Raw genomic sequence first — 25,306 nt, forward strand, 5'->3', positions numbered from 1 at the left:
TTGTCTGCTGGTGTAGGTCTATGCTATACCTATGAATATTTCTGTGCACATCCCATGTATACATATGAATGTAGATACATACTTTTTTTATTGACCATAGTAATCCCGACTTTATCCACAGCACCGATGAAATACTAGGCAAGTGAAACAAGGCAGCACATTACTGCACCAGAGTACTTCTGTTATCACCAGATCTCAACACTAAGGCCTAAACATATTTTCTTATCCACTCAGAAGCGGGGAGGGGTCGACATCACTGTTTGTGTTTGAGACACTGCTCCACTAGGAACAAGAATTTTAACCTCACTGTATATAATCCAAAAGCCATAGGGTAATAACTGCAGCATCACAATTATCAAAGCGGCAGTGGACCACTTTGCCAGTCACAAAAGCAGCTTACCTGTTCAGCTTTCTGGTGAAAGACAGCAGACATGGCTAAAATGGTGCTACGCTCATCCAGGGCTGCAGCAAAACTCTTCCACTCTTGATCCAGCTGGGTAGAAATTTGTTTAATTTGCTGGGATGCATAATGGCCTGCCTCAGAAAGCCTGGATGCAACAGACATGATCCGATTGATGTTGACATAGGCGTTCTGAAAATTAAAAAGCACACATAAATAATGAGCAAGAAGAACCATGACCACCCCCTGCCTTCATTACGTATTCCAAACACCATCAGCTGGAGAAAAGCCGAGCAGTTCAGAGAGAGCAATCAACCACCCATTTAAATATGCATGAATAGCAGGCATACTACCTTCCACTCTAAAAATACATCCCCCAGGAATCTTTTTGCACATCTATGCCATTATCTACCACTGTTATCTTGCCCTGCTTCTTCTTCAGTTTATTTTTTTCTGTATTTATTTAGGTAAAACCATTTGTCGCACATTAGCTATTTACTCACCTGTTGGGGTTTACTCATTGCTTCTATCTTATTCTTGATATTTCTGTTGAATTACTTAATCTTTCTGTGTGTTAAGTCCACGTATTTACAAATGAAATGTTTGCTTTCTATCCTTTGAGACCTCTCTGACAATCCTTTTTTGTTGACACGCAGTGTCAACAAATGTAAAAATGTTACAGAATTTAAAAGAGCTCATAAGGATATTCTATAGAGAAATAAATTTCCATAGAAATAAGCATTATATTGTGTTCTTCAGTTAAAACGTTATTTTTTCTGTAGGTTATTTTAAGCTGTTCTCCAGCAGAGAGATCATTTAACTACATTGTGAATTTAGAAGGATTCAAAAAGCCTACTAAAAGGATATTTTCTATTCTTTCACAAGACTTCCCCATGGTGATTCTTACCAAGCCTCAAAGCAGTGGAAGAACAGGTTTTTCTCAAACAGGACAGTGGACAGCAGTAACTACGTTATGATACCCCAAGCATTGGAACATAAGCCTAAAAATAAAGGGCCACCATGCCAATGTCATATACAGATGCACTGTCAAGAGAAAAATGACATCTGTCTTGCAGATTTCTGGACAGTCACTTGATGCAAACTCTTCTCCTTCTTCTGCTCTCACTGGAAGGAAGGAACGTACGTCCCAGCATTTGAGATGTTTTGCCAGTACTGACTCACTGTTTTTCGTCTTGCTGAGCCACTTCAAAAGGGCTTTACGAATTTCAGAGTGGAATCTGTAAGACCCCTACACACAAGGGCAGACAGAGCCCTGATGATTTTTACAGTAGTACTCATGGACAAATAATAAATTGGAGGTTGAAAAGTTTTCTGGAGCAGGATCTCATCATAGTGAGTAGGAGCACCATGTGGCAAGGTATCTGCCAATCCAAATATGAAACACAGCAGAGCACTGCTAAGGTAGGCACAGCTCCAAACTAAGTTGTGAAGCAGGGCAACGTATGTCTGCAAAGCCTGTTGGATAACTACAAAGTATACTAACCACACCTGTAGGTGCTAAAGTAATGAGGGATGTGACCACAGTCCTCACAACCAGTCTGCTCTCCTAGTAAAACCATGACTGGGAAAGCTGTGACATGAATTACATAGACAAAGCAGTACCCAGCCTCCAGTTTTAGTTTTTCCCTTACCTCATAGCCTCTCTTAAAAATTTCATTTAAATAGAAGTTGTCAGATTAATTTTAAAGAAACAAAACTCCCCCCCCTCCCCCCGTATGGTTAGAAGAACACTGATTTTTTTTTTTTTTTCCTGGAGTTTAACATATTTTTAAAAAATTGTTATGATTTGACTGTGGCTGGTGATCTAAAATTCAAACACCTCTAAACGTAATTTAGAATAATAAATATTTAAAGCTTTTCTCCCTGAAAGCCTTCATGACTAAACCTCAGCCAAGATGACTCCTTAACATTTCAGGTCAGCAATTCTGATGGAAAGCAATATAGCATCGCAACAGTTGCTAAAAACTGGATGAGGTACACCAACTGAAGAAATGAACCTTTGCTGTATTTCAAGAATAAAAAAAAATGTTGCTGAAAAACTTTTGATTTCATGTCAAAAATAGTAGGTTTCCTTTTTTTTTTTTTTTTTTTTTTTAAGTTGTTGTTTCTCCCCTACAGAATTGTCTCAGCCATTGCAATACAGTGGACGTGATTCCATAGGAGGAAAACAGCTGAATGCCTTAGATCTCTGTAGCTACAGTATATGGACTTACTAATTAGTAGAAGGATAAAATGTACAATTAGTTGAAATATAGCAGATAGAGTCCTAGTCTTATTTATTTTTTTTTGGTAGATTTATATATTGTTATGTCTGTTTTTTACATGTTTATATGGAGAAGAGGAATTTTATAGAGGGAATTTCACTTTACTAGATGAAACTTTCTCATGGAGGAGTACCAAGCTGTCCTGTAGCCAACCCACTAACTCCACAGCTCCTCCAGCAAGGAGCCCTCCTGCAAGGAGCAGTTTGGTAGTTACCTGCTCACCCTATGTTCTTCCTGGTGCTTCCTAAGTGATAAATGGATTCATGGATTCAAGAGCAGACTGTCACACATGGTGTGCTCTTCTGTACAGCTCCTAGTGGTAGTGTAATGCAGGTATCTTCTACTCCACAACACCGTTATCCTTTCCTTCTGCTTTATCTGTCACACCTCTGTGAGGCAGTGACACTGAAGTGGGGCTTGGAGACACAATGCTCATCCAAGGTCTCAGAGATACCCAAGAAACAGGGAAGACTTAAAACTGAAATTTAGAATAGCACATCCTATCAGACGTTGCTGTTATGGGATCAGGATTGTGAGGGAGATTTGGATGCCTGTTGTAGGTTGAAAAATTCAATACAGCTTCAAAGCACTCTAGAATTTAGTTTTAGGAGGAAATATTTAATTGACCACAATCCGCAAAAAGACTCAAGACATTTCAATCGTGAAGTAGAATAAAGTTGTAAACTGGCTGCTTTCATCTTTATCTGCCAATGTGTAATGTTCCGAGTAAAATGGAACAAAAGTCTGTGCTGCCAACTGTCAACATTTCACAGAGCTAAACCTTCCTTTCCCTCTGGTTTGTTCATCTCTAAAAACTGAATGAATTGAGAGCTTCTGTATTATTACTACACTGATCTTTTTATCCTAACAGGATGTAAATTAAATTGAGCAACTAATGTCTGTGACTTTATTTTTCCTTTAGGCCGGAAACTACCAGGTTCATAGAGAGTTTCACTTTAAATATAACGGAAGTCTTCTCCTTCCCTCCTCCCCCTTGTCTTTTTCTTCAAAACAGAGAGGTGTCCCCAAAGAACACTGCAAGGGATCACTGATTTATGGCTACACAGGAATACAATAGGTCAAACAATGAGAAAACATATATTAATGTCTAGAAGTAATGACAAAAACACTTCCGTTGACATTCTGTTGTAGTGATACTAGGGTACAGCCAAGTTTTGATGAACATGTTCCCTATATCATTGATAAAACTTTATTCTACATGTAGGGACTGCTTTTTGAAAGTCTGCAAATACAACAGGAGGGAATTTTTCATCTAGTTACTTCAACTTTGAAATTCTGGGCAAGAAAGAGGATTTTTTACTCCTAGAAGACACGTGGTGGACAAACAAAACAAAAGCAAAAATTCTCTGTATGTGCAACAGCATCATGATATGCAAGTTTCTTTGACAGTTTAGGGAGGCCACCTGCAATGCCTTTCAAATTCAGAATACCTTGTGTGTGTGTGTGTGTGTGTGTGTGTCTCCACCATCTCTTAGTCCATTCCTGTAGCGTAAGTGAGGCCTTGATTTTTATAACTAATGTCTATAACATAGACATTCCTTCCAGTGCATGTGTTCATTGCAAAAGTCCCTAACACTTGTTAGGATAACAGCCATCAGCAGTAAGCACTGACAGTAGTGGTGGTTCAGCTGGGGAATGATCTCCCACAGGGAAATACAACACTAATTCAGAACTGATCATCTAATAATCATGCTGGGAGACCTTCCCTCTTAATTAAACCTTCCAACTCTAGCTGGAACATTACTTTCTTCTATTACAGATATATAGAGAATACCTTACACTCTTGAAAGAAAAATGAGCAGTGAGAAGCACTAAATCTGCAAGAAACTTGGCTGTGTTCATCTCATTTCCTAGAGAACTAGCTGAGATATTGTGGTGGCAGTGGATGTGGGCTGCAAAAGAAGGGTTTTGCAGATTAACTGAAGGTGAAATTTGATTGCTGAAGATTTTGTTTAAAAGAAAAAAAAAAGAAAAAAAAAGGCAAGAAAAGCTTTCACTGTGTTACTGTAAGTTTAGAAACCATCTGCAAAATGAACCTAACACATAAACCCAAAGCAGAATGTTTCAGTGACAAAATAATCTCATGAGATATCTTTAAGACCTTTAAGTTTCTATAACAAGGCCAATTACATCTAGAATGTTGCAGAATAATATTGGATGGCATTTTAGCTCAGCCTACATACAGAAAAATACTGTTCATTTAAGACAAACGCTGGGAATTTTCAAAATACATTATTAGCCTTTACAGGAAAATTGTAACATGTATGAAATATATTGCGACTTCCTTAGGACAATATGCATCTCCATCTAGTGTCAGACAACTGCCTCCCTGACAGCAGGACGGGCAGCAGTGAGCTCTGCCATATTTACATATGCTCCATGGAAAGTGATAACTCACTCTTCCAGGAGGTTAACAGATCCAGGCACAGAACGGTTCCAGCAAAGGAAGTACAAGTACCTTCAGTCCAGAACAAGTGATACACATACCATATATCCAAGTGCAGAGCGATGATCAATATGCTTTGCATCATATTGAAACACCAAGGCTTTCCTCTATCAAAGTGACTAGAGGAATGAGATTACTCACACAATGGTTGAGCTAAATATTAATCTTTGTGAAAAGTAGCATTGCTTCAGTATAAATATTATACAGCTGTGATAAAGACCAACAATTTATTTTGAAACTGAAATAAAAACAAGCACTGTCTTGAATCACAGGAAAAAATATCTACAGCATTTATTTGAAAAAACTACTATGCTACAGTTTATTACCTCAGATATGACTTTTTCACATTCCATATGCCATATTGTTCATTTAAAAAGAATTATTATTTTTAAAAAAGTAACACTGTTGATTCAAGAAGGAGCTTTGTTCACAGAACACCTAGGAAGAGCATGCAACAAAAGGAATGACCTAAAAAACATCCAGAGAGTGCATCTTCTCGAGGAACTGTGAAAAAATGTTGTAAATATTGTTAGTTACACCAGGCCTATGGTGCACTGAGCATAATATAAGGAAAACAAAAGACCTTTAGAAGATCCCAGATCTGATCCAACTGCTGCTGAAATCTGTATGGTTTCTCCCTGTAAAACACACAGCCACCCTTATCTACATCTTCTCTAAATACCAATTTTGATGTATTGAGAAAAAAAGCAAAACACGCAAAAAAAAAAAAAAAAACACAGAAACAACACAACCCAATGCCTCACACCCAATAAGAGCGCTTCAAGATTGAATTTTTTTTTCATTACTCAGATTCATAATGGCTGACCTGTTCTCAATCTAACTATCTGCTGTGACTAACATGTTGCTTAAAAATGATCTAGTTAAATTAAAAAGCAAATTTCTATCAAAAATAAAGTTACATAGCAAATGTCTAGAGAAAAAGTGGATAGTATGATCTAGTTCACCCTGGAGACTCAGAAACAAAAAAAAATTGCATTAAAAAAAAAGCCACACCATTTACCTGGGTTTGTAACGTCATTATTCTTGAACCAATCTCCACATCTTGAGCATGAAGAGGTAGCTAAATATTTCAGTTTTGTAATTAGCATAAGAAAGCTTGAAGGCTCATCAGATATGAATGTGTATGTTAATTAAAACTCATCAAAATCTTAAGTTTTCAGACCAAGGTGGATAAATCTACTATATTTGGGATGACAAACAGGTCTGAAGGACCTCTTGCTCTCATTTTTGGTAAAGGAACAGTAAAGTACTCCTGTGATCTTCTCTTAGCAGCCAAGGGTATGACAGGAGAGATTGAAAAAAACTGAATTATAATTCCAAATGAGTACTTAAATATCAGTCACCAGAGCTATATTTTTCTCTCACCTTCTGCGTTATGTTAGTTAGTGCTAATCCTTAAGTCTACAAATATTTATCAGTGGGAACTTAATAACAGAGGCTTCCCAATGTACAAAAGTAATTCATGTACATGAAATCTGCAGAAGCAGAGCCTTTGGCAACAGATGCTGCAAGGCAAAGAACAGTGTACCTAGCACAGCAACCTAGACCTCTTACTGCACCATGAATATTATCAAATAATAGGCACACATGCACTAGCCATTTTCAGACAGTCTTCTTTCTGCAGAAATCAAACAATAGCTTGAATAAGTATGCTAAGATACTATTATAAAAACAAGACAGCTGCGTAAAAGCAGTTATGTGGTAGCAATTGCATGACTTTTTATTTCTGATATCCCTGACTACAATTTTCTTATGGAAAACCTGCATATGGTAAAAACCTCCAGTCAGACCAACCATCAGAAAAACCTAACAAAATACACAGACCAGATTGCTGTGTAGGCAGTTGTGTGTCCCAAGCCTACCACTAAGCTCACAATCAACACCCACATTCCTCTGTATTTGCTTTGTTCAAGTAAGTCTATCTGTCCCAAGTCTGTTGCTACCACTGGCTCTTGCCTTAAAGAAGTGCAGAGGCTTCCTCCTTACTACCTATTGTCTTCCCACATGCTCACACAGAGCTCCCATGTGTGCCAAGAGGCAACTATCATCTATCACAGGAGTTGGGCCATGGCCAGGAAACGGTTGCTTTAATTTTAATCTCCTTTTGCTCTTCCTGCATGCTTTGCCTCAGTCAGAGTGACTAGTATGCAGCCCAACACCCTCATGCAGCAAGCTGATGCCTCCCGCATGCTAACACCCTCATCTTCACAACGTCAACTTTTGGGGACAGCAGGAGTCACTCCCTGTTTTTCTAACAAAGAATTTACTCCATCTAAAAACCAGCATCGCTGCTGACTGCAGCGCCAGGTTAGTGCAAGGAGGCTGCAGCTTAAGGTTATTACCCCTTTTCCACTAATTTTCAAATGTCCTTTCAGCTTGATACATTCACCCTCATGCCAGCTATTCCAAAAATAGGATGACTGGCCCTCCGCAAGACAGCAGCCCTGTTTAATTCCGCAAGACAGTGTCACCAGGCTGGAAAACTCATCTCGATTGCCAGCCTGTGCAACCCAGGAATTGAAACCCCCCAGAAAGGCCACTGTGCAGACACATAACAGGAATACGGGCCTTACAGCAAGCGTATGAGCCACATGCTCATACATTTCAGCCCAGTTAATTAGTGCAGAGTAGAGTGCCATTTCTCAATGTATTTAGAGGTTGAAAGCTAAAGGTGCCCAGTATGGACGCCCTTCCACACAGATCTTGTGTGCGTAAGAGATGAAGACAACAATCTTCTTCGCAGTATCGCTCATGCTGACCATATGGGCCTCCATATGACTATACATGTGTGGTTTACACCAGAGACAGCAAAATGGGAGGCACATCATCTGCCCCAAAACACAAAAGGTTTCTCTTCTGGGCAGCACTATCAGACGAGAGCTTGGCAGTGGTGAGACGGCACAGCCAGAAGCCATGGCCACCCTCAGAAGGGACCCCATGATCTTTACAAATGCCTCACTTCCTTGCATTCTTCATCCCAAAAGTTCACTTGGAGACAGATGGAAGAATAATGGAGGAAATTAGTTTTTTCTTTCATTAGGCAGCACCCTTGCCTTCACCCATTAATTTTCAATTAACAGTCATCCCTTTCCAAGTTCAGTTCCCGGATATTTTTAGAAAAATAATGCCAGGCAGTACCACAAAAGTGATAAAAGGAGGTCTTTCAACTTGACTCTTCTCACAATGCTTTGTGAAGGATTATGACTGGGTTTACATCTATCATAATCCAAATGAGTTTTAACGCATTAACCTCCAGGACAAATTTATTCGTTAGGATTCTGTGAACAGCAGCACTACACGGAGGCTGCTCTACCCTGCATTTAGTTAGTTGTCTTTGTGATTGCAAGCTTAGCAATCAGTTGCCTAGAGCCTATTTTTCAGTGCTCATTTCAATTATAATCACAATAAATACATAACAGCCATTATAAACATTTCTCATCCTCTGCTTTTATGCATCGCCTTAGTGAGACACGATGATTTAGTGAGGAATAGGTAAACAGGTGGAAATGGTGGGTGGAATTTAATTACCTGAGCTGAAATTTGGCCCGAGTAACAGGGTTAACGTAATCTTATGAAAGTGGTGGGCAGTCTTTAACATTTCAGACAACACCTTGCCCTCTGGCACCACAGGGTGGTGTGGCTCTCTAGTGACTGAAATATCAACCAACACCTTTGAAGTCTCAGCTCCAATGCAAACGTAGTCTGACCATGCACAGTGTGTACAGGTACATCTGCAGGCATTGGCTGACTTGGGCAAGCTTTTGTGTAACTGACAGCCTTCAGAGAGACTCGTATCTGCGTTGTGCGATTGCAGCAGGGGGTATGCATCCGTTTCTCTAACCCACTGCAACAACCAAAAGATCAATACAGTCAGTCCTTACTTCTGTGCTGAAAACAGGGCAGCTTCCAGAACAAGTACCTCATACAAGAATAAGAAAAAATAAGCAAAGCTCTTAAAAATGGATAATGACACTTCCTTTTTTTTTTCCTTTCTTTTATTAAAAAAAAGACGAAAAGAAAAAAAAAACTCAACATGAGGTGAGTTGCATTAAAAAGGACTAACCAATTAACTATTGAAAAAGCCAAAATCCCACCATGGCCATAACTGACAGCTTGATTAGTGTCTCTTTTTCAAGGTTTTGAAAAGTACCTTAGCAGGGTATAGGGGAAGAAGCATAAATTATTAAAGGACTACATAGAGCTCTCATTAACTCCCAAAGAAATGTCAAAAAAGTAAAAAAATATTATATTCACTCTCCAAAATGTAAACAAACTCCACAGGACTGTGCTGATTTTAAGTCAAGGAAATAATCATATCAGCATCTGGGCAGATAGAGCATCAATTTTCTTCCCAGAAAGAGGGCTGCTACCACAGCCCAGCCTGACCTTCCCTGCTTCACCTCTCGTAGGTCCTCAGCACTCCCTGATCTGGAGGTGGCCTCATGTGCCTTTTCCTTCCTTGCTCACACTCCCAGACCCGCTCTTCACAGTGTGCTCCCAACTCACCATTGAATTCATGGCAAAATGATTGTGCTGTGTCTGTAGGTCAAGGGCATGTTGATAGCTCACGCCAATCTCTGTGTGGCTCTGCAGGAACAATTCTTTGTTGTGGCTGATCCAGTCAAACATCTAGAAGGAGGAAAAAGAAAGTGTTAGGGAGGAATGAAGAAGATTGAAACAGCACAAAATAAATGTCCTTGAACTGTGGAATTTTATGTGACCACCACCCCACACCCAACTATGTTGCCTTACAAATAAATGTTCCGTATTGAAATAAGCTGCTCAAGCAATAACAGCATTTAAGTTATCCACATGTGAGTGGAGTAATAGGCTAAGAAACATAATTCATAAAGCATATTCGTCAGTAAACTGATACTACAATCTTTTCCTACATGCAATAACAACTTCATATATAGAAAGATGGCAGCAGAGGGACCTAAATCAGGGGTTGCTCCATTTACCAAAGATCTAACAGTTCATAAAGTACCCTTAAACCAGAAATGGACCAAAAATTCCATAATTATTGATGGGATTTTCTCATCCCCTTTCCTTATAGTCTATACATAAAGTTTCCAAATGTTATATCCAAATAGCCAGTTGACTTCCTACACCTATTTCCTAGATCTTTCCAATTCCAATGCCAAAACCTAGTCTATCTTCCGCTTATTATTTTTGGGATGAAGGAAAAAAGTATTTTATTAATATCTATAAAGAGTATGCATTCCAACTTCTCCCTCTTCCAAATGTGTTTCCAAGTAAAATGTACAGTTCTTCAGGCACAGATAGAAATATGTTGAATAAAGCTGATGGAACTCATTCCTCACTTCGTAGCATATTAATGTGATGCTCCAATCTGCAGCATGTTCATTCGTTATAACTGTCACAGGACAGATAAGAGATAGTATGTTTACAATTTGGCTTGCTCTGTGTTGTGTTGGAGACTAAATGCTTTCAAAGTGGGAACCATTCCTTATGCCTGTCTGCAGCTGTGCAGACATTACGGTCCTGGATTTCTTTATTCCTGCAAACATTTTCTTTAGAGAACCCCTTCAATCCTCATTCCCTCATGCTGTCTCCATCTTCATCCCAGTGAGCCAAGGACCTCTCTGTTAATAAGAGCTCTATAGCAACAACAACAACATAAAAAACCTCACCAATTCATTATAAGGAAAAGAAAAGCCAATTTTAGAAGCAGCAGAGGTCAGGCAGGTCAATATAGTCATAGGTGTTAAAGCAAGCATTTTAGGGTGAAAAGGAGGAAGTGAGGCAGCTTCTAAGCAGCCACCTTACAGTCAAGGGATCAGTCCAGATCTTTGTTACGCCACTGATGTGTCCTCCAGCCAGCAGACATTTTGTTCCATAGCACTGAATAACAATTTTCAGGCTGACACCTGAAAAGCACTGTGTGTTGCTTGAGTTTCTCAGCATCCATTACCTGTTCCCTGCAGAGATAGTGCTCCCAGGAGCAAAGAAAAGGCCCTGTTTGGGTAACTTCAAATTCCTGAGATAAACCCAGTATTTTGTGCTGAGTGCTCAATTCAGCACAGGGATGAATTGCTTTGTGCAGGGGATTTGCAGCAAAAATATTGTGTATCCCTTTCATTAGAAGGAAAATAAACACTACAAGTGCTCCAGTGCCACCAGACACACGGCACTGACCCAGTCCCCAAAACCTGTCACTTACACCAGATTTCTTAATCTTTTATTTATAAGAATACACTTGCAACTACAGAGTCTCCACTATTTCATACTGATGAATAGTCTTCAAGGGTAAATTTGATTCAAGTTACAATGATGCAAGTTCAAAGTAATATCCTCAAGTTGGCTGCTTTCCGATTTGTACCAATGGAGCTGATCCAATTCAGGCCTACGACTATTTTTTTTTTTTTTCCCCCAGACAGCACAAATAAGATTTAATGCAACGATGAGATCAGGGCTTTCAAATATTACTGCCAATTAAACAGAATAAGAAAGCTTTAGGTGGCTTTTCAGGTAGAAGATAGTAGGTTCTCTCATTGGATTCCTTTTTCCCACTCTATTAAGATTTAACAAGAAAAATAAGCACAAAATCATTTGCCACATTTGTGGACTTCAAAAACAAAAAAGCCACAAAGGCAGAAAGATTCCATAGCAGTGAAGTTCATGTCCCAACAAGATTTTACATCTCTGCTTAGAAACGAACACAGACTACTTATAAGTAGATAAACGTTCAACATGAACATTTTTTTAGTGTTTTAAACAATCTAAAGACATTCAAGAAGAAAACTGGCAGCAATCCACTGAAAATAAACAGTAAATCTAATAGTTTATGGTCAGCAAGGCCAAATGAGGATCTTTGTAAGACGAGTAATTTAAACTACTCATCTATTATTCTGTGGATAGAGAGCATTTCCTTCATCTAATCTATACACACATTATTGGACAAGAACGTAGGTTAAGTTAAATCATGCTTCTGCCTTCTAAAACACAATAATAGACTATCAAGGAAAAAAAAAAAAGGTTTTAAAGTTGAATCATCTTTTTGTTTAATCAACTGAAATACACAAAGCAGTTGAAAGGATGACCTTCAGGAATTTTGAGTGACACATGATGAGGTCTCTATCACCTTTCAGAACAGTTTGCTTTTTCAACTTCTATTCATGGACAGCAGCAGATGTTGGAAGAGACTCAACTTCAAATTAGACTTTGAATCTTTCTATTATATTCTTCATAAAAAAGGTAACTTTGGTTTCAGCTAGCATATGTCTGTAGCAAATTATCCTCCACAGTGCTGTCTGGAGTCTCTCCCGTTAGCTGCTGCAATCTTCGCTGACTTGAAACTCAAAAGTCTTTCTTCTCTGAGTTTTCACGTGGTTTGAACCAGGAAGAAGATGAAGCAAGATGCCCAGAGAAAAGGAGATACAGATTCACTGTGGTCTAAAGTAGGGTTAATGACATACTTTGTTCGGTAAAAGCATTCATTGCACTTCTGTTTTAATGACTAATAAGGCAGAAGTGATTGTATATACTTACTCAACAGCCAGGGCTTTGCAAGACTGTAGGCACATCTACCTTACACAATGCATCACTAAAGCCAAGGTACCCAAACGAGTTCCAGGTGAACTGGTACCTCTGCATGGTTTAGTCCAGTGCTGTGTCGAAATACTAGTCTGATGCCCAAAACCAGAACAGTCTGGGCACAGTAATGGTTTGATTTGTCTGTATTGCTTTTGTTTCCAGGGCTCGTTCATTCAGAGACTTTAAGCATTTCTGCTTCACACTTATTGAACTGTAGTCATTTTCTAAATACTATGAAGAAGGGATTAGGTTTTCTTTATCACACATCACTGGCAGCATGGGAAAAATTGTACTTTCACCCTCCTAATCAAGGATGCACAGGAATGATAAGTATCACCATCCTACAGACCACAAGATTTGTGTAACAATCATGGGATTTAAATAAATAAATAAATGAAGTCTAGGTTGCTTGTGACATCCAATGGGTTGTGTTTCTCTTCAACCACAAAGTCCATAAATGGACTTAAAATTATTTTCTCATAATATGACTGGAAGCTGAGACTCTGTGAATATACCAGATGTTGGGTGACTTGTGATGATGCTGTGAGAGATGGTAATGTGTGGCCAGTGGGTTCAATACAAAGGCCTGTCTGCATTGTCTACCCTGCCTGCCCACATTACAAGCAGTCTTTCCTGGAAGCTTTCTAGTTAAACTTGTTTTCCACATGAGAAACACTGATGCTTCCTGTGTTCCTGAAGTGAGTGTGTTGCTTTCTCTGCTTAATTAAATCACACCATTAAGGATGTGAGCATGGCAATGACCCAATAATTGCTGTTTTACTCCATCCTGCAAAGAATGCTCTAGTATCAAGGGCCTAGCTTGGGCTCCTGGAAAAACATTCAATATCCTTTGATAAGTTAGTTTCCCTGTCAAAGAAATGAGTTTTTAATGCAGTAAACAGCAGAATCCAGAAAACGTGCCCTGTGAGATCAGCTTAGACTAGACGGTGTCTCAGCTGAGAATTTCCATGTCATTATAATGTTGCTAGACAGCACAGTATCAATGGATCTCATCCCATTCATTAAAAGGGCCCTTACAAACCTAGCCTAGTGATCACTATAAAATTAATGGATCTTGAATTATTCCTTTGACTTGCTTCTTAGTTGGAGTGGTGCTGACTGACTGTGAGCTAATTCTCTTAAGTCTGTTAATCATTCCTGCAGTCATGAATTCACACTAAACAGGAACACAGAATAGCTGAGATCAGACACTATCACTTAAAACATGCAAACCAGCTGTCCTCATTGTCTCCCTGACTGGCACCTTGCTGCACTGCTGTGCCTAATCTGGAGACCAATGGCTGGAGTTTTCCAGTTACTGAGTAGCTGGGAGGAGGGGTTAAGTACATGTAAAACAGAAGATAAACTTTCAGTGTTATTATCTTTTGTAGTCCCTGTTTCTAACAATACATAAAGAAAATAAAACACACACATTGAAGAATGTTAAATGCTAAAAACAAAAAAAAAAGGAAAAGAAAATACACCCTACATTTAATTAAGAGAATTAGTCCCTTATAAGAAAGTCAATGGAGCCAAAACCAGTCTCCTGGGTCTCCTCAGAAAGCTTTGCTAAAACATCTACCTGAACCCTCGTTAATGATTATGCATGCACCTGTAATTATTACACGTGCGGTCTCCAGGCCACTTCACTTAAGAGTTAGGGTATCAGATTGTATCTCCAGCATCACTTGTGCTGGCAACAATGAGTTCTTAACCTCATGTTTTGTCATCAAAGTTGATGAGTTACTAGAAAAATCCAGGTTAAGTGTTAGACCAAACAGCAGGTCTCCAGCTGGTCATGAATAAGTCCGATGGAGGGAGTAGGGGACCCCACACTTTCCTTGGATTTGTAACATCTGGCAGGCTAGTGAGAACAGTGTGAGAGCAGCTGTTTGGGAACAGAGAAGAAACACACGGTTGTGGAACAGCATGTCTGCAGATTGTATGCTGCCCTGCCCTAGCTCTGATAAAATGGGATTTGTAATATTTCAAGTAGCAACCTCTGCGCTCTGGCTTTTGTCAGAGCTCACTGAGCATTGGTGCTGGATTCTGGAAGGGTGGGACAGAGCACCACAGGATGATGCTTCCATCACGTGGCCAGCAGCACGCCCTGTACCAAGCGGTAATGGTGGGAGGATTACAGTCCTCATGGTCAAATCTTTTGGCAGCAAGGGAACCAAATGTAATTGTTAATGAAGTTGGTCATACATGTTAAAAACAACAACAACAACAACAACAAAAAAAAACCACAACCAAATCTATCTAACACTGTAATACAACCGGATTTAATTGTGACCCTGTTTGTAGCAAGTCATATTGTCTGTAGTTCTGAGCCATAAATATCAAATTCACACAGGTAAGTAAAACCAGAATGATAACTACTATAACCACACCATCTTGAACAATATAGGATACACATCAAGAATACATCCAGGTATTCTCAGGGATATTCAGTATGAAGCTTTCAGAGTCTCCCAGGTCTAAATCAAATTCGTGGGTAGTTTATATACATTTGCTCTTACGCCAAGATTTCCTTCAAGTTAAAACACATCCTCCTCCAAGGTGTGAAACCTTTTCCAGTGTGAACAAGTCCAGGTCTTTTAGTTTTTCCTCATAAGACACAGCCTCTCTCTGTACACGTTCTGGTTGATGGTCATCTTACTGTCCAAGTTAAGGTCCTAACAGGACTCTGGGGAGTGTCATTTTTTTATCTCCCTGGAAATACTCCAGCTGATGCCATCTAGATTAATCTGTGCTTCTGGACTCATAAAAAAGAAGGTACACAAAAAGGAGAGCAACAGCTACTGAATCAACATCTGTACCTACTGTATTACCTGGCTTTTTTTTTCTTGGTCACCTCCAGCATAAATATCGACAAATAACAGTAGCAGTTACTAGATTTGTTCTCACAAACACAGCTCAAATTATGTTCCAAATAAGAAAAGAACATTTAAGAGCACTCAGAAAAAGCATACAAGGTGGATTTTTTTAATAAACTACAGTCAATCTCACATATAATACACCAGGCATAAACATATTCTCACACTATGCCTCCATATGCTGCTAACAAAGAGGAAAAACATTGTTAATCTAAAAAGAAAAAAAAAAAAAGCCTGTAGTTGAGTAGAGGACAGATGACTAATTACATGCCAGATGAAAACCAAATAATATGCCCTACTGTAACAGCGTTTGTTGTACTTTTTCCAGTTTGGGGACCCCATAAAGTTTTTCAAGGTAAGTGTTACAGCAAGTCAAAATCTTTGAATAATAAGTCAGCTTTAATGAATATAAACTACTAAGAAACCGTGGTCCATAGGTGGGAAACCATTAGAAATAAGCTTGTGTTGCTTATTAAGAAAACATCCACATAAGAATCCATGCGTATTTTGGAATTTCAAAACTACCCAGCCAGTGTTAAATTGACTAATCTACAACAGAAAGTGGAAAGTTCCACTGCAAGGCCATTTAAGGCTCAACAAGTTCATTTTCATATGCCTCCAGAATATAAACAAAATAACACACATAGAGCAGAAACTACCAGAGCCTCTCTCCTGAGGTTTACAAGTTTCCAACTACAAGGTCTATGCCTATCACATTAAGTAAATTAAAGCATTCAGAGCAATTCAGTTAAAGATAAATCAAGCCATATTCCTTGTATCTCCTGCAAATGAACTTCACCAGAACTTTAACAAGAAGAAGGCCGCAGAACATTTTTGTGGCATATACACAACCTATACTGACACAGGAGGACTCAGTCTTGGAAAGCACTGCATCAGCTACCTTTATAAAAAGAAATTAACCAAATAATAACAATATTAAATCTCCAGTGCCTCCAAACAAGAAACATAGCTACAGTTTAATCAGAAGAGGCTATACAGAGGTCTCCTAAAAATCTAGAAAGAGACAGAAAGTGTGCAACACCTTCACAAAGGCCTTGAAGAAAAGAGCCAAAAGTGTTCCACTGCAAAAGAGCCAGCAGTCCAACAAATGAGCCCATTTACCTGGAATAGAGGAAACCTCCCTGATCCAACCTCGAGGCTAAATTCAGCCAAACAGAGAGCTGATGGTGGGTGTCCAGGCCACTCCCTAAGGGATGAGGATCTGGGAACCATAACCCAGCAGCAGGCACGGGACTCCTCAACCAGAGCCCACCCTATAGCCCCTAAGACCTGAGAGCAACCAAGTTGAGTCAAGAAATTAATCACAGGGATAGTCCACACAAGCAAAACAGGTCCCAGATCACAGTAGAAAGTCAGACCATGCATCCATATGCTGTTCAGCAGAACCTATGGCATAGGCTATAGGCTAATATCCCCCAGCTGAGCTGAAATGAAGCTCCGGGCCCATGAGTAGTTGTTGGGGAGGACCAGATGAGGCTGGTTAGGGTCAACAACACTAATTATTACCCACAGTGCCTGACATGGGGTAGGTCACATAGAGGGTTGCTAGGAGAATGGCTGTTATTCTGGTGAGACTGTGCTGGCTGAGAATAATTTTTGGACCCAAGGAGAACTTCTGATGAAAATTTTGATGACAACTGCTTCAACGCATGAGAATTTCCAATTGACTGAAATCCCCATCTCCACTCTGTAACATACATCCTTAATTAAATCAAAGTACTTATAGGTTTAAAATAGAGCTCAGCATACATTTAAGTGTTTTGCTAAACCAGGGCCTAAACACAAATTTGTGCTTGTTTCTGTGTTTGTTTCTTGTTCACAGACAGTGACGGACAAGCTGATACTTCAGCCAGATCTTTCCCTTTCACATGTGTTCGGCACAGTCCTCAGCCAGGGCAAATTGGTGTTGTGCCAATGAAGCCAATTTACACCAGCTGAAGATTCAGACCTACAGCTGTATTTGTGTAACCTCAACACTGCATGAACACAGTTTTTCCATTATAAATATCTGTGTATATGATTCATAGAGTAAAGTAAGTTTATGCTACAGCACATTAAATTATTCCAGACAATGGGCCCAACTGTCAACCCACTAGAAAATTAACTAGATATGTGACATGACAAATAGCTTTGTATTAATGTCAGAGCACCCCTTCTAACATACTCACGCTGAATTTTCCTACTAAATACCAGAGTAAGAGATATGTGTTTTTTTCCTGACAGATATGAAGGCACAGTCATGCACAGAGTAAGGCATGAGATTCCTGTAATGCTGAATAGAGAAGCAATAATTTTATTGTTGAAGGTGGGAGAAAATTACAGATACTGAATACATAAATATGTCTAATGATATCTGGGCGTATTTTATGCATCCTCATGTTTGCTTCATTTTTTGAAATATCGTGCTTTTCCACCACAGTTGGAGACACCAAACACTCAGTCATTCTTGGAAAGAATTTTCTGTTCCTTAGAATGGAAACTGCCTTTCCCAAGTATAACTCATTTGCAGAAAACTGTGTGCTACCTAAGTGTAAATCAATGCATTGGCTACATTACAAATGTAATACTAAAAGAAACAAATAAACAGCATTCAGGTGAACAGAAAAAATAAACAAACAAAAAAAAGCAACAAACAGTATAAATTATGAAGAGATCAGAGTGGTTCTCCCAGATAAGGAAATGTTCCTCTTAATGTTCAGAATCTGGGAGATATATAGTAAACTTCATTCACTTGAAAATGCTGTATGAGTTTGGTGACTTTATAGGCTCTGGTTCCATGCCCATCATGTGTGACATTCCTGCAACTCCAGATAGCTGCCACTACAAACGAAACAGCCAGACAGATGTTTACTGTTTTGTATCAGAAGTGTGGCATTTCCCCTACCAAAATTACCCATGTCTAAAGCCCAGAGATACAGCTGTAGGGTAATCACAGGTTTTAACTCCAGGCAAGTCATGAAACGTCAGGTCTGGAGCCAGCATCTCTGTGCAGAAGGACAGCCAAAGGCACCAGCTTCCTGCTGGAATTCGGGGTGTTTCCAGCTGGCCCCACTGCAGCAGGCAGGGCTGTACCCTGGCTATTTCCACATCCCTTAAACCAGACAGCTCCATCTTTCCCCTCTACACCAGCAAATCTGGCAAGCTGTGAGGGTGGATGTGTTCCCCACCTCAGCACACAAGCTCAGGTCTTGCTGCTGCTGCTCCAGCTCCCCAGTTTTCAGAGGACTGCCGTAGGGCCTACCTCAGTGAAGAGGTTTGCTGCTGAAAAGATTTAAATCCAGCTCAGTCCAAATCACAAGGATTGTGAAAGCTAATTTGGTGAGGAGCAGGGGTTTCTAACAATGGTGCTTGCCTATGCTGCCGAACAACAGGCACCAACAAGGGCATGCACAGTGGGACAGCAGGAGGAGACCATGAGCCACCCCAGTGGGGAAAACCACCACATGCCAGCACCCAACCATCACACCAAAATGCCCGTCAGCCAGTGGGGCACCCAGATACAGCATTTGGGGAAGAAAAAGGAAGTAGCTGAGGACTGAAGACATTCTCAGTGGTGGGGTGGGGTGGGGTGGAGGGGCTCGATGGCACAGACACTGCTGAGGGACCAGAGGTGACCCACACTGGGACAGGGACACTAAGGAACACAGTATCAGGAAAATGTTAAGAATCGGAGAGTAGCTGTAACATTGGCAGAAAGAAACTCATGCAAACATTATCCCTGACTTCCTCCACTGCCTGTCTCCCCGCCAGAAGTATTTTGATGGACTGACTATAAACCATGATAAAAATAGGGGAAATTGAGACTGTTTCATTGTGTCCTACTTTTGCCTCTCATCACCATTACCAAGATCAGATCACGTGTGTTGATTAACAATGAACTAAGCAAAAATTCTCAACTTGAGACTGTTTTGCTTGCAACACCTTTTCAGTGCCTGTGTTAGAAGTAAGGCATTGAAGATTTTGGCAATACATGAAGGCTCAAGAAAACATTTCTGTTTTTTTTGTTTGTTTGTTTGTTTGTTTTTTTTTTTCATAATGCATATGGTATGCAAGAAGAAAAGCCAGAGAATCTTAGTCTAAAGTGACACTGATACTGGAAACCAACCATTGACTGTGCTCCTGGCTTCACCTCTTCAGCCACCACCAGTTCCTGAGGAGGCAACCTCTTGACTGTTTACCCACCACCGTGTGTCCCTATAAATACTTATGAAGTCTAATTTAAGATATACTTTTAAGAACCTAAACTTTGCCAAGTATGGGCCATTTAAAGCATTTCATCCAGGCAAGGAAGATGTTTGTTTAGGAATAATCACATAGATACCTCTGAAAGATACTGCAGAATAGGTCTGTTAACCTCATGCACAGTGTAATTGCATTATTTCCTGACACCTAGGCTTTTAGCACCTAACCTTCTTGAGGATCAAAGCAATTAAAAAAACAACACAAAACAAAAAAAAAAACTGCTTTCTTCTCTTTCTATATGTGTAGGCTTCCTTGCCCTTTAGAGCATTTGGGTCTCCTTGCCTTCATTAGTTAAAGCAGAACTTCTTGGTTATAATATCCTATATTTGTACCTAAAAATGAGTTTTAGGTCTGTATTCAGATGCCAAAACACTTTATCTTGCCATACTGATCAGGGGAGCATTCCTGTGCTTCCCAGTGGTGCCAAGTTGGAGAAGCTGAAACAGCTTCGAAATGCTCTATATCAAAATTGGCAACAGAAATAAAGAGGAAATTTGTGCAAATGCAAAAATATTCTATCAGAACATACTGCCTTCAATTATTTTTGGATCCATTCTAATGTTCATGGAGGAAGCAAGAGGAATAGTAACTGCATATCCAATGTCGGCAGCAGGAAACTACAAATAGTACAGCACACCATGTTCCAGTTCCAATAACGGCGGGCTTCAGAGCTGTTTCCTTACAGTTAGGCGCGGACGGACTGCGAGGCGATTGCTGCCAGAGTTAGGAAACAAAGCAGGAACTACGCCATCACTCAGCTAATGTTCTGCCCTCTTACTCTGAAAGGTCACAGCCGTGTTGGATGATCCAGTGCAAGCTGGATAGTAAGTGCTGTAGAGTGCTAAACTATGTTATAGGGCACACTTAGCATGAAGGAAATGCGCAGGTCTTCCTCATCCTCAGCTATAGCAATGGAGCAATGAGTTGTTATTACTTTTACACACCTATCAAAAAGATCAGGTTCATTTCTAAGTGCTGTGGAGGCAACATATTTAACTGCCTGAAAAAAAAATAAAAAATATGCAGATTTGGCAGCACGGGGCAGGATGAATTGATACAGAAAGATGGAAAGCACTGAGATATCTATTTTGCACATCAGATCAGGACTCCTACTTCAGGACAGACTTCCCGTGTGACAGGAGGAAAGGCAATTAACCCCTGTGGTTTTTAATTCCCCATTTTTTGCTTTGAACCTTGCATTCTTTGTACTTTCATTTTGCTGCTCCAAAGCTGATCCAGCTCAACAGCAATCAGTCTCTGGCAGATGATTGCTCCTCTTGATGGACAGCTGTCCATATCTACAAAATCAGCACTGCAAATGGAATTCAGAAAATTCTAATGTGCTTTGCTTATGGAGTCTGAACGCAGGTCCAGTTGTGGAAATGTTATGGAAGGAAGTTTGTATCCTCTGATCTGTCAAACCAACTACAGACTCACTGCAGAAGAAACAGAAATATCAACAGTGGACTCCAAAAGGAGTCCTGTCACTTCCTCCAAAGAGAAACAAACGATGGTTGTAACATGGTAGGTGACATTCACCACTAGAAAAACATCCACTGGGAAGATTTTTGACGCGTATTTATCCAATTACCTCGACTGCTCTGCTCAGCAGGCAAGGCAATCCCACACTTCCTCAAACCAGATGGCAAAAATGGGTTTGTAGAGGCTTTCTGTTGTAGGAGCTACACAAAGCAATTGGCACGTACCTGTGGATTTGTCTTGTTATTAGCTTTGTCCCTAAACCTTCTACTGGTGGATGGAAGGGCAGAAAAGCAAATGTTCATAGTGCAATTGGTACGCAGAGGAAGACCCCCTGTGGCCTTGCCTGATAAAAAAGAAAATAGCAGGATAGAAGCTTGACACTGAAAAATCCAGAAGCTCCTTTGGTACATCACTAATAAAGAAGACATTTTGATTTTACAATCTAATTAGCAGAAATGAGCTCTGTTTGTGCTTTGAGGGAAGTTAAAATCTTCTATAATGATCTCTTGATCTTGCAAAATCTGTTCTTTCCTACAGATACCAAGAACAGGATCTTATTAAGTGTGACCAGCAGTGGTCAAAGTAATGAACAGTTCCCACAGAGCCCCCCATGATTACTTCCCGCTCCAACAACTCTTCACTTTAGATTGTCGGCAGCAAATTGAGGGTGGCATTAGCAACCTGCTAGAATCCTACTTCATATTAAACAGAGCGGACGCCAGCTAGCTGCATCTTTAATTCAGAGCTATAGCCTGCAATGAGTGGAAGTCCCAGCATGCAGGTTTCTAACTACAAGATATAGGGTACACAGGATTCATCTTTCTATTAAAGATTTTTGAAAATGCCTTGTCTTTATAGATGCTGAAGTGTTTTTACCCCCCAGTTCACCAACAGCTCTTTCATGTCCATGACTTGGAGAGGGGCATTGCAGATTATACACAGTTTAGCAGCATCCTTAGAGCCCACTAAAGTTGAAGGTGTTGATCCCACTCTGATATCTCTTCAGCACATGACATCTATGCTCACAGCATCACAAGAGGCTGTCAATGCACATTCTGTGTGCAATCATCCCTCATTATTTTGCTGTTTCTAGGCAAACTGTGTTTCTTTAAAAAAAAAAAAAAAAGAAAAGAAAAAAATTGAGGTCATGCAAGCCTAGTAATTTGGGGTATCTATGAGCCTAAACCCTTTTCTGCTGCCACTGAGCTTCAGAAAAAAATAATAATCAGAAAAGATAGATTCAGAATATAATACTGTTTATTCAGCTGCATCAGACCATCTAATAGTGGCTTGTCCAAAACAGAAAGCACTGACTACTTGCCTCAAGACAGAGCAGAAGCAGTACTCAGAAGCAAGAATTCTATTATCTTAAAATGGGGGAAAAAAAAGAAAAAAAAAGAACACGATACAGGACACATTTGAATAAACACACTGAAAATTAATGAAAAACTGCTGTCACAATAGAGTTATTGTTGCATGCTTTCAATTCTCACCTGTTTTATTAAAGCCTCCTTTATTCTAAGATGCGTGATGTAATTAAATAAAAGTGATTAGAGCTGGCATAGGTTCATTTAGCGAAACACAAAGATTTTTAAGAATGGATATAGAGGTTCTCTCTTTGATATGAATTTTCTGTGTTGGTCCTTTGTCCTTGATGCTATTAGAAATGTTTTACATGAAATATCTGAAGTGAAGCTGAATATTCTCAGTACTATACTAAAGCAACTTAAATCATGTGTGGATATGTATCTGTATTCACAAGGAATGTTTCCATGCCATTACATCTGCAAGGGCATTTTTTCAACTGCAAAGCTGCATTTCTTTGATGGAAACAGCCAATGCCCCAGCCCAATTCACTCTATTACTGTGCTAGGTGCTACATAACTGTGCACTTAACTGTTGTTTGTGCACCCAGCTCAGTCTCAAGTTGAACCTCCTTTACAAGTCATCTATATAATTATCCTTCCAGTGTTTTAGGATCTAATATTTTTAGATGGTGTCTGCCAGTTCAACAATTTAGGAACCTAACTGCACCCATTTTCTGTGTTCTGCCTCATATTAGCAATTCTGTGTCATCGCAAACACTTTATGCTCAGCATGGGGCTCATCCCCTCTTTTGTCACCTTTGTTTCAGAGTGGGCTTAAACACTAAGAATGGCACAAGGATAACAGGAGTGATGGTAAGTCCTCGATGATCTTCTACTTACATGGCAGCTTATTTGGACTGATAGCTGACTTCCCTTCCCCACACTGGCATCCCAAGCCTGATTTTATGAATGGGGAAGAACAGCCACCTAGTGAGAATTTCTATATCCAAAAAGGCACCATATGCCAGGGGAAACTTCAGATTATAAAAGAAAGAATTTTTCACTTGCAGTATGATAGAGTAGACACCAGACATGGAAATACAATTTCAGAAGAGAATAGACACTGTGCACTGTGCATGAGTCCATATGTATGAGAAAAGGCAGAGAAAGAGAAGGTAAAGCAACTTTAAAATACTTTGACTAGATGTTCCAATTAAGCAATCTTTGGTCACAAAGACCTCTCTATTCCTTTTCAGATCCATAAATAGAGATCTCTGCATTTTTTCTGAAGTTAAAAATAAAACCAATTGTGTCAGGTACACTTTCAAAGCCAATTTTTCTTACATTAGGACTAATACAAGCCCTGGCAAATCAAGGTGCCCATAGCATTGCGAATGTGCACTTGCATAACTGGAATATCATGTAGGGCACCAGCACTGACAGCTGGAAGCAAGGTCCCGTGTCTCTAAGTGGGTGGCAAAGCTGCTAACCCAGCCATCAGTAAGGCTGGCACCAGAGACAGTAGCTAGAAATGGTGGCTTCAAGAGGTGCTGGAGTCGTACAGAAGTGCACGGCTCCTGCACGCAGAGCTCTAACACAGGCTTGCTGAATACCTGCCAGTGGGAGCTCTTAGAGAGACCATGAGAGTCTTCCACTAATTCCAATGGAAGCTAAGGTTACTTCTGCTTTACAGGACCAGGCACTGCTTTCTTAAGGAGATGTCAAAATGTTATCAGGTCAGGGGATGCAGCTAAAACCAGCCTGAAACTGAGTGTCTTCACCCGATGAAGAGAGAAGTAGCTGCTTTGGAATGAGAGGGCTAGGTACCACCAACAAATCAAACCCTTGTGATCTCTGAGAACTCTATTTCTGGGGTTATGGGCAGGGGATTTCATTTGTACTTAGTCAAATTCTTGGTCACTCTTCTTACAAAGCCCTCTGCAAACACATGCGTCTTCACAAGCACTGACCCCAGTGTTGAGCTTCTCCCAGTCAGTATCTGTACCTCAGGGCCACTACCCTTTGTCTGCACAGGCATTCGGGATGGGCTAAGAACAAAAGTAACATGCTAAAATGAGCCTCATGTAGATCCTCAGTCAAATGTCTCTGCAGAAGACACTAAGCTTATTGACTCCTTTTATTGAGGAAGTCTTATGGAGCTTACCTCAGGTCTAACAACACCCCCTGTGTTCAAAATCTCCAGGAAAGCTCCTTACTGTGATGCTCGCTTACTGTGCTGTTGTGATATCAGTGGTGTAAGTACTTAGGTGGAAAATCCAGAGCACTCTGAGTTCTGTACGCCAATGGGATACTCATGGAGCTTCAATGAAATCTAAATCCTACACAAAAATCCATGTCTAATCCATGCTTATTATGCCAGCATGATTATTACTGTTAACAGTTACATATGCTCATTCAATAACAAATCCTTTCCCAGTGAAACAGCACAGGGGGCATATATATGTCTCTTTGGTGCAAGACACTAAGGACATGCTCTTGTTATTATCCCAGTTCTGGTTCTTTCCCCTCCTAACATGCCTCCTCCCCAGCCCTAATTAACCATGTCCCAGAACTCACTGATTTTACATTCATTTCACACGACAGCTCCATCAGCTTCTGAGTGCTTCCCTCACCACTTTCCCATT

General features: G+C 40.0%; 1 protein-coding gene across 10 annotated transcripts in view; it reads right to left on the reverse strand.

The window, feature by feature from the left end:
• KALRN (kalirin RhoGEF kinase) overlaps positions 1-25,306 on the reverse strand; it is a 495,524-nt gene that overhangs the window by 264,518 nt on the left and 205,700 nt on the right. For all 10 annotated transcript variants that reach the window (XM_082764116.1, XM_082764119.1, XM_082764117.1 and 7 more), the window contains 2 exons: positions 9,680-9,802; positions 401-592 (listed from right to left, as the gene is read on the reverse strand). In XM_082764116.1, the coding sequence (XP_082620242.1) occupies positions 401-592; positions 9,680-9,802 (315 nt within the window). The remainder of the gene's footprint in view (positions 1-400; positions 593-9,679; positions 9,803-25,306) is intronic.

This window comes from Aythya marila (genome assembly GCF_965140915.1).
Source record: "Aythya marila genome assembly, chromosome: 6".
NCBI classification, from domain to species: Eukaryota; Metazoa; Chordata; class Aves; order Anseriformes; family Anatidae; genus Aythya; species Aythya marila.